This window comes from Delphinus delphis, chromosome 12 (genome assembly GCF_949987515.2).
Source record: "Delphinus delphis chromosome 12, mDelDel1.2, whole genome shotgun sequence".
Taxonomy (NCBI): Eukaryota; Metazoa; Chordata; class Mammalia; order Artiodactyla; family Delphinidae; genus Delphinus; species Delphinus delphis.
Genome location: NC_082694.2, coordinates 27413753 through 27424197, shown reverse-complemented (window position 1 = coordinate 27424197; position 10445 = coordinate 27413753). Strand labels below are relative to the sequence as shown.

Genomic DNA, 10445 nt, shown 5'->3' with positions numbered 1-10445 from the left:
ACGCCACCTTCCCCCCTTATTTACGGATACTGCATCTCCTCCCTGGAGTGTTGCTCAGCTTGTAGCTCTGGGCACCACTTCCTGGCCTCGGGAGGGGGTTCCATTCTCTACCAAAAGATCCTCTACCAAGAGGGACTGAAGAGCAACAAGCTTGCTCTGCTTCAGTTAGCTTTGATGGGCTTGGCCCTGAGTTTAGTAATTAGACAACTTGGGGAGGTTTTAGATTTGCTAGTAGCTTTCTGAGCCCCTAAAAAAGCTCCCACAGGAGATGGAATACCTCTACATCCCTGGTAGTCCCCACAACTTTTGTACTATTAGGGTGTTTGAGAAGAAGGTCGGTGGAGGAAGTGTGACCTAGAGATAGAATTGGCCCGGAGAAGACCATCTCTGAGGGAGGGGTTGGAATGGAAAACAAAAGCAGTGGATAGACAAATGAAACTGAAATGTCAGGATTTCTGGGCAGATAAGAATCCCGACTGAAGCAAAAGATCTCTGTTGGGAATGAGTAAGGTTTAAGATTAAAATGAGGCCAGTTGACACAGAGCCTTGAATTCCAAAATCTGCTGTAGCTTGTATATTCTGCAGCATGCTGGTTAGGATGTGCTGTAATTCAGTATGTATCCAATTACCAGAATCTTTTTGGAAATGATAGTAGAGTGGTATCTGATTGGAAGTTGGAGTCTGATTCTAACAGCAACAATATCAAGAAAGATTATAGAATGACTGCAATCTGAGACCCAAGGAGGGAAAACTTTCAGGGTTTTTTGTTGGTTTGTTTTTTGCATTTCAAGTTACCTTTGTGTCCTTTTGTTATTCAGAGAGTACTTAGTCTTTGAAGATAGATTTGAATAAATTGTTTTCTAGGTCTAAATTCCTTGCCCTGAAATGGTGAATGATGTTGTAGGTTGACTGGAATAGTGGTTTCATGAGCAGAGTTGGGATAATGAACATTCATTCCCACACCATGTCCTCTAACTAACCGTGTGCTCAAGTCAGTTACCCTCAGGTTAAATGATCAGCTTGAAGTCAGTTATCATCATGAAAGTTCATTGAGTATACTCTGCCAGGTACTGGAGTGGATGGAAGTGGGTAGCTGGGAGGAGAGATAATGGAAAAAATATAAGATACTGGCCCTCTTTTTGTGATGCCAAGGGCAGGGCTACCTAATGACATGGAATGATTAGCATTAAGAGAGAATTGAAACGCTAGTGGCTCATTATAGTTATACTCTTTGTACCACCTAATTACGGTGCAGGGATTATGGGTTTTTGAATCTGCCAATCCTTTCGTCCTTGTGATATGGGCTTCCTTGAGGGTCTCAGGCTTCTTGTGGGAAAGAGACCTTATTTGATATGAGCTACAGCATGTGGTATGTTTCTTTTAATTTCTTTGTAAGGTAGAGGTTTGTGGGAAAAACACAGTGTACTAGGCTGTGCTCGGCTAATGGGGGCCTTGGTGTTGATGCCATCTTTTTTTTTTTTTTTTTTATGTTTCAGAACTTCTTGGTCCTGATGTCTGACCGTGGAGATGTGAGCCTCCCACCCGAAGACCGGGTGAGGGCTCTCTCCCAAATGGGTAGCGCAGTGGAGATAAACGAAGACATTCCACCCCGTCGGTACTTCCGCTCTGGAATGGAGATTATCCGAATGGCATCTATTTACTCTGAGGAAGGCAACATTGAACATGCATTCATCCTCTATAACAAGTATATCACGTAAGACGCCTCCAGTTTCCTTTTTCTTTTCCGGTGACTGATGCCTCACTCATTCTGTCCTTGTGCTCGTTTATTTCAGCTCAGAATTGCTAAAACTAGAGAACTTTACAGCATCATTATCATTAATCATTTTTGCTAGCAGCTCCTACATATTGGCTGTCCTTGACATTCAAAGACATGAGTACTGAAAGTGTTATTTTCATGACTCAGTAATTTCATGAGTAAGAGACCTAGCTCTTTGGCTTGTGCCCACATGGCCCAGCTGTTAGACAAGAGAGTTGGTGTTTAAACTATACATGTTTTGTATTGATGAATGTTTTTCGCTGTCCTCTCTCTATTAAGACAGCCAATCAGAGAATTATTGTTGAAGTTTAACAGAGCCCAAATTCCTCACCTCTGCTTATTTTGTAGCAAATTGAATGACTCAGGAAAAAGTTTTTTTCTTACCCTTTATCATAAGCATAAAAATCATCAAATAAATAGTGATCACCTACAGTTTGTATAGCTCGTCATAAGACCTTTCCCTTGAGTTGCTTAGCCTCTTGCAGCAGAAATTAAAGATTTCAGTTCAGTTAACAGGAACAATTGCTAAAGCCCCAGTGATATTGGAAAAGATGTCTAATTTAGGAAGGGAATAATGTTAAAGGGTCTCATTTATAATTTCTAGTTTTGTTCTTTCATGATACCAGGATCTTAAAATAATAATAATTACAGTGTATTTGTATGGCTCTTAAATAGTTTGTAAAGTATTTCACCTGCATTATTTCACTTGATCTTCACAGTTCTGCATACATTGAGTAAGGCACATCATCCTCCCATTCTGCATAGGAGGAAACACCCTCCGGATTTAGTGGTAGGCTTTGTTCCACAGTTTGGAGTGACAAAACCTGGATTTTCTTAACTTTTAATTCAGGATTCATTCTACAACATAGGTCCTGTTCTTTTTGTTTTCTTTTTGGTAATGTTTAATAAATTGAAGGTAGTCTTTTGAGATCATAGTCTTGAGCCACACTAATTTTTGGTTATTTTTTATTGTTTTTGAATAGGTAACATGTATGTGTAGTACAGAATTCAGAAGGCACAAAAGGGTGTATATTTAAAAACTAAATCTCCCTACCACTCCTCTTTTCCCCCAAACCTTTAGCTCCCCTCCCCAGAGACAATCACTCTTATTAGTTTCTTTTTTTTTTTTCTTTTGCGGTACGCGGGCCTCTCACTGTTTTGGCCTCTCCAGTTGCGGAGCACAGGCTCCGGACGCGCAGGCTCAGCGGCCATGGCTCACAGGCCCAGCTGCTCAGCGGCATGTGGGATCTTCCTGGACGGGGGCATGAACCCTTGTCCCCTGCATTGGCAGACGGACTCTCAACCACTGCGCCACCAGGGAAGCCCCTTATTAGTTTCTTATATGTTCTTCCAGAGATGATGTATGCCTATCAATTATATGATATTAAGTTTTTGATCACATGCTACTCTAAAGCAGAGTGTGTCACCTTTGGTGTTAATGACATTTGGGGTTGAATAATTCTTTGTTGTGGGGAGTGTTCTGTGCATTGTAGTGTGTTTAGCAGCATCTTTGGTCTCTCTGCTCGCTAGATGCCAGTAGAACCCTTTACCCCCTAGTTGTGACAACCCAAAATGTCTCCAGATATAAACTAATGCTTTTTAAGAGGCAAAACTGACCCAGTTGAGAACCAGTACTCTAAAGAAGAGTAGGTGTGAGAGTGGATTGCCTAGAATTCATATTGTAAATTTAGAATGGAGAAAAGGGACTGCTATTGTTTTCTTGTTAGGTTTAGAGATAGTGTCTGTTTCCTCAGAGATCTTGCATCCATCCATACCATAATGTCCTGTTATGTGGCCTCAATGTTGATAAAGTTTCGTAGAAGTATAATTATATTTCTGCCTCTCTTTGCTTTCATGGTTTTTCACTCCTAGGCGCAATGGGCACAAAATTTATTTTCCTGAGAAGTTTCTTGCTATTGTCCCACTCTTCATATACTCTGCTGCTGGTAGAATTAGTATTCTTGTATATTTCCAGTATTCTTGTAGGTAGTTCTCTCAGAATGAGGGGCACAATTCTTTTGGGAAATCGTAGTTGAGAAAGTTCAGTAGAATCATGGAATCACTCTACCAGGTATTTTCTGAAGGGCCCTCTGGGTCTTGTTGTCCCACATAGAAAGTGCTTTGAGGGTGAGGACCGTATTCATTCAAGAAATATATATTACATATACCTACTATCTACTTGACACTGCAGTAGGTCCTGAATACGTAGTAAGTAAACTGGCCCCTGCCCTTATTCTTCTTATGGGAGAAGACAGTATACAGGTAAGCAAATAAATATACAGTTCACAAAATGCGGAAAATGCTGTGGAAGCAACAGAGAGTGCTGGGACAGGGAATAACCAAGGTTATCTAATTAAATAGAGTAACATCTGTCTGAGAAGGTAAGATTTAAACTGAGACTTGAAGGATGCCATAGAGTTGGTCATTCCAAAAGCATAAAGCAGAGCATTTAAAACAGATACAGCTGTGTATTCAGAAGCTCTCAGGTAGGGAAGACCTTAGTGTGTTCTGAGGATTGAAAGATCATTGTGTTTGGAGTGTAGCAAGTGAAGAGGGAGAATGACTGCAGATGAAGTTGGAGAGGCAGGCGGGGCCAAATCACGCAGAATCTTATAGGCCAGTGAGGAGTTTACATTTTATCTTGAGAGCAATAGAAAGCCATTGAAAAGTTTTAAGTGAGGTTGTGACCTAATCTTACTTATATTTTAAAAATTAAATTTTGCCTGCTATGTGGTAACTGGTGGAGGGAGTGTCAAGAGAGAGGCTGGTAGGTTGAAGGAACATGGTGGACTGGAAAGGAGCAGACGGATTTGGTATTCTGGAGATAGAGTCCATGGAACTTACTGATAATTTGGGAAAGAAGATGGCATCAAGATTGACCTCAGTTTCTGCCTTGAGTAACTTAGGATTTGCTGGTCCATTTATTGAGATGGGGAGAGTGGTGTTGAAAAGGGGTTGGGTAATGGGAAGATTCAAGGGTTCAGGCCTGATTTTTTGACCTGTTAAGGTGTAAAGTTTAAGTTACCTGTGAGATATCCAAGTAGAGATGTCCAGTAGGAGGTTGGATGTAGCAGTCTGAACTCAGAGGAGAGTTCTGGGTTGGAGATACAAGCCCAGGAGTACTCAACATATAGTTGGTTCTGAAGCCATGAAAACTGCTGAGAGCTTGTAGTGCAGTGGTTCTTAATCTGGGGTCCAGGAACCCACAGGGATTCATTGATAAAATTCAGGGTCCATGAACTTGGTCGGAAGAAACTTTTCTTGTTTTTACTAACCTCTAACTGAAATTTAGCACTTCCTTTAATTTTGAATATAGGCGTCAAACCACAGTATTATTAATATTTGTAGTTTTGTCACCAGTAGAAATCAAGATATTTTTATATTAAATTATGATTGTTGCTGGTATCTCAAAATAACATTTATACTTATCACTACTTCAGAATTACAGTACAGAGTTATTAAACCCACAACTACATCCTGTTTTTTAATGTATTAACAATGCATTAATAAGTAAGCACATATCACAATTTTTTAATATTTTGAAAACTGCATTACAGTAGAATTGGGCTTTTTGTAATGTTTCATAATTTATATTATATCTTTAAAAAATTATTCTGAGAAGGGTCCATAGGCTTCATTAGATGCCAGAAGGATCCATGGCGTATTAAAGTATCAAGAAACCTTTCCTCGAAGGAAGGTTTGAGAGGTAGGAGGAAATCTAGGAAATCCATCACTTTGTCATGGGAGCCAAAAGAGGTCAGTATTTGCAGGACAGTGGCCAGCTGTGTCAGATGGGCAAGATTTGGGTTTGATGTCATGACGTGGTCAGTAATCTTGGTAAGCAATTTCACTGGAAGGATTAAAGATTGGAGTGGGTTGAAAGGTGAATGGACAGTAAGAGAGTAGAGACTGTGAGTATAGTCCAGAGATCAGAGAACTTTTCCTGTAAAAGGGCCAGATAGTAATTTTTTTTTATCATCTTTATTGGAGTATAATTGCTTTACAATGTTTTGTTAGTTTCTGCTGTATAACAAGGTGAATCAGCTATACATATATTCCCATATCCCCTCCCTCTTGCATCTCCCTCCCATTCTCCTTATCCCACCCCTCTACACCTAGAGAAAACACCGAGCTGATCTCCAACTGCTTCCCACTAGCTATCTGTTTTACGTTTGGTAGTGTATATATGTCCATGCCACTCTCTCACTTTGTCCCAGCTTACCCTTCCGCCTCCCCGTGTCCTCAAGTCCATTCTTTACGTCTACATAGAGACTAACCCTTGGGACCAGAAAGTAGTGGTCTATTTAGTGGACACATCGCTGCCAGACACAGATGTCTGGATTCATGATTTTATGTCAGAGTATCTGGTAGAGCTTTCAAAAGTCAATTAATCACTGCTTCTGAGACCTTGACAACTGATTCAGATTTTTTAAGCAATAACAAAATGTAGTAGGCTTTAAAAAAAAAAAATCTTACCTCTGCTACATAGGTCTGACTGCTGTGAGGGATTGAAAAGAATATGCCTATGTTTGATGAAAGATATTTAACAAGTATTGTTTTAACAGAGTTGACTTTTCAAAGAGAACTGCACTTGAATTATTACTATAATATTAGAATAAAAATGTTTATCAATAAAAAAATACTTCAAGCTTTTTTATTTGTGTCCTGCCCCTATTTCTTCAGAAACTTTTTTTTTTTTTTAGATTCCATATATATGTGTTAGCATACGGTATTTGTTTTTCTCTTTCTGACTTACCTCACTCTGTATGACAGACTCTCAGTCCATCCACCTCACTACAAATAACTCAATTTCTTTTCTTTTTATGGCGAGTAATATTCCATTGTATATATGTGCCACATCTTCTTTATCCATTCATCTGTCGATGTACACTTAGGTTGCTTCCACGTCCTGGCTATTGTAAATAGAGCTGCAGTGAACATTGTGGTACATGACTCTTTTTGAATTATGGTTTTCTCAGGGTATATGCCCAGTGGTGGGATTGCTGGGTCATGTGGTAATTCTATCTGTAGTTTTTTAAGGAACCTCCATACTGTTCTCTATAGTGGCTGTATCAATTTACATTCCCACCAACAGTGCAAAAGGGTTCCCTTTTCTCCACACCCTCTCCGGCATTTATTGTTTGTAGGTTTTTTGATGATGGCCATTCTGCCTGGTGTGAGGTGATACCTCACTGTAGTTTTGATTTGCAGTTCTCTAATTATTAGTGATGTTGAGCATCCTTTCATGTGTTTGCTGGCAATCTGTATATCTTCTTTGGAGAAATGTCTATTTAGGTCTTCTGCCCATTTTTGGATTGGGTGGTTTGTTTTTTTGATACTGAGCTGCATGAGCTGCTTGTATATGTTTGAGATTAATCCTTTGTCAGTTGTTTTGTTTGCAAATATTTTCTCCCATTCTGAGGGTTGTCTTTTGGTCTTGTTTATGGTTTCCTTTGCTGTGCAAAAGCTTTTAAGCTTCATTAGGTCCCATTTGTTTATTTTTGTTTCTATTTCCATTTCTCTAGGAGGTGGGTCATAAAGGATCTTGCTGTGATTTATGTCATAGCGTGTTCTGCATGTGTTTTCCTCTAAGAGTTTGATAGTGTCTGGCCTTACATTTAGGTCTTTAATCCATTTTGAGTTTATTTTTGTGTATAGTGTTAGGGAGTGTTCTAATTTCATTCTTTTACATGTATCTGTCCAGTTTTCCCAGCACCACTTATTGAAGAGGCTGTCTTTTCTCCATTGTATATTCTTGCCTCCTTTATCAAAAATAAGGTGACCATATGTGCATGGGTTTATCTCTGGGCTTTCTATCCTGTTCCATTGATCTATATTTCTGTTTTTGTGCCGGTACCATACTGTCTTGATTAGTGTAGCTTTGGAGTATAGTCTGAAGTCAGGGAGCCTGATTCCTCCAGCTCCGTTTTTCTTTCTCAAGATTGCTTTGGCTATTTGGGGTCTTTTGTGTTTCCATACAAATTGTGAAATTTTTTGTTCTAGTTCTGTGAAAAATGCCAGTGGTAGTTTGATAGGGATTCCATTGAATCTGTAGATTGCTTTGGGTAGTATAGTCATTTTCACAAGGTTGATTCTTCCAATCCAAGAACATGGTATATCTCTCTATCTCTTTGTATCATCTTTAATTTCCTTCATCAGTGTCTTATAGTTTTCTGCATACATGTCTTTTGTCTCCTTCGTAGGTTTATTCCTAGGTATTTTATTCTTTTTGTTGCAATGGTAAATGGGAGTGTTTCCTTAATCTCTCTTTCAGATGTTTCATCACTAGTGTATAGGAATGCCAGAGATTTCTGTTCATTAATTTTCTATCCTGCTACTTTACCAAATTCATTGATTAGCTCTAGTAGTTTTCTGGTAGCGTCTTTAGGATTGTCTATGTATAGTATCCTGTCATCTGCCAACAGTGACAGTTTTACTTCTTCTTTTCCTATTTGGATTCCTTTTATTTCTTTTTCTTCTCTGATTGCTGTTGCTAAAACTTCCAAAAGTATGTTGAATAATAGTGGTGAGAGTGGGCAACCTTGTCTTGTTCCTGATCCTAGTGGAAATGGTTTCAGTTTTTTCACAATTGAGAATGATGTTGGCTGTGGGTTTGTCATATATGGCCTTTATTATGTTGAGGTACGTTCCCTCTATGCCTACTTTCTGGAGAGTTTTTATCATGAATGGGTGTTGAATTTTGTCAGAAGTTTTTTCTGCATCTATTGAGATGATCATATGGTTTTTCTCCTTCAGTTTGTTAATATGGTGTATCACATTGATTGATTCGCATATATTGAAGAATCCTTGCATCCTGGGATAAACCCCACTTGATCGTGGTGTTTGATCCTTTTACTGTGCTGTTGGATTCTGTTTGCTAGTATCCTGTTGAGGATTTTTGCATTTATGTTCATCAGTGATATTGGCCTGTAGTTTTCTTTTTTTGTGACGTCTTTGTCTGGTTTTGGTATCTTGGTAATGGTGGCCTCGTAGAATGAATTTGGGAGTGTTCCTCCCTGTTTTATATTTTGGAAGAGTTTGGGAAGGATAGGTGTTAGCTCTTCTCTAAATGTTTGATAGAATTCGCCTGTGAAACCATCTGGTCCTGGGCTTTTGTTTGTTGGAAGATTTTTAATCACAGTTTCAATTTCAGTGTGTGATTGGTCTGTTTATATTTTCTATTTGTTCCTGGTTCAGTCTCAGAAGGTTGTGCATTTCTTAGAATTTGTCCATTTCTTCCAGGTTGTCCATTTTATTGGCATATAGTTGCTTCTGGTAATCTCTCATGGTCCTTTGTATTTCTGCAGTGTCAGTTGTTACTTCTCCTTTTTCATTTCTAATTCTATTGATTTGAGTCTTTTTCCCTTTTTTTCTTGATGAGTCTGGCTAATGGTTTATCAATTTTGTTTATCTTCTCAAAGAACCAGCTTTTAGTTTTATTGATCTTTGCTATTGTTTCCTTCATTTCTTTTTTATTTATTTCTGATCTGATCTTTATGATTTCTTTCCTTCTGCTAACTTTGGGGTTTTTTTGTTCTTCTTTCTTTAATTGCTTTAGGTGTAAGGTTAGGTTGTTTATTTGAGGTTTTTCTTGTTTCTTGAGGTAGGATTGTATTGCTATAAACTTCCCTCTTAGAACTGCTTTTGCTGCATACCACTGGTTTTGGGTCATCGTGTTTTCATTGTCATTTGTTTCTAGGTATTTTTTGATTTCCTCTTTGATTTCTTCAGTGATCTCTTGGTTTTTAGTAGTGTATTGTTTACCCTCCATATGTTTGTATTTTTTACAGTTTTTTCCTGTAATTAATATCTAGTCTCACAGCATTGTGGTCAGAAGAGATACCTGATATGGTTTCGATTTTCTTAAATTTACCAAGGCTTGATTTGTAACCCAATATATGATGTATCCTGGAGAATGTTCCATTAGCACTTGAGAAGAAAGTGTATTCTACTGTTTTTGGATGGAATGTCCTATAAATATCAGTTAAGTCCATCTTGTTTGATATATCGTTTAAAGCTTGTGTTTCCTTATTTATTTACATTTTGGATGATCTGTCCATTGGTAAAAGTGAGGTGTTAAAGTCCCCTACTGTTATTGTGTTACTGTCGATTTTCCCCTTTTATGGCTGTTAGCCTTTGCCTTACGTTCTGAGGTGCTCCTATGTTGGGTTCATAAATACTTACAATTGTTATATCTTCTCTTTGGATTGATCCCTTGATCATTATGTAGCGTTCTTCTTTGTCTCTTGTAATAGTCTTTATTTTAAAGTCTATTTTGTCTGATATGAGAATTGCTACTCCAGCTTTCTTTTGATTGCCATTTGCATGGAATATCTTTTTCCTCACTTTCAGTCTGTATGTGTCCCTAGGTCTGAAGTGGGTCTCTTGTAGACAGTATATATACGGGTCTTGTTTTTGTGTCCATTTAGCCAGTCTATGTCTTTTGGTTGGAGATTTTTTTTTTTTTCTCCTTCAACAAGTATTTATTGACCATATATGTGACAGGTCACTTGGGATATTACAATGAACGAAACGAAGTCTTAACTCTCATGGAGCTTTTATTCTAGTGTTGAAGACAGATAATAAAAATATATTTTTCAAGTGTTTTTAAGTGCTATGAAGCAAAGAAGGGAGCAGAGTGACTGAGAGGTTCTGTTCAATATAGGGC

General features: G+C 38.4%; 1 protein-coding gene across 4 annotated transcripts in view; it reads left to right on the top strand.

Moving 5' to 3' along the window:
• The window catches only part of STAMBP (STAM binding protein), a 34376-nt gene that overhangs the window by 399 nt on the left and 23532 nt on the right, over nucleotides 1–10445 (top strand). For 2 of the 4 annotated variants that reach the window (XM_060027508.1, XM_060027507.1), the window contains exon 2: nucleotides 1497–1714. In XM_060027508.1, the coding sequence (XP_059883491.1) occupies nucleotides 1512–1714 (203 nt within the window). In that variant the 5' untranslated portion in view covers nucleotides 1497–1511. Of the gene's footprint in view, nucleotides 1–810; nucleotides 1715–10445 lie in introns of those variants that run through there. The other 2 variants (XM_060027509.1, XM_060027505.1) reach the window with 1 other exon arrangement.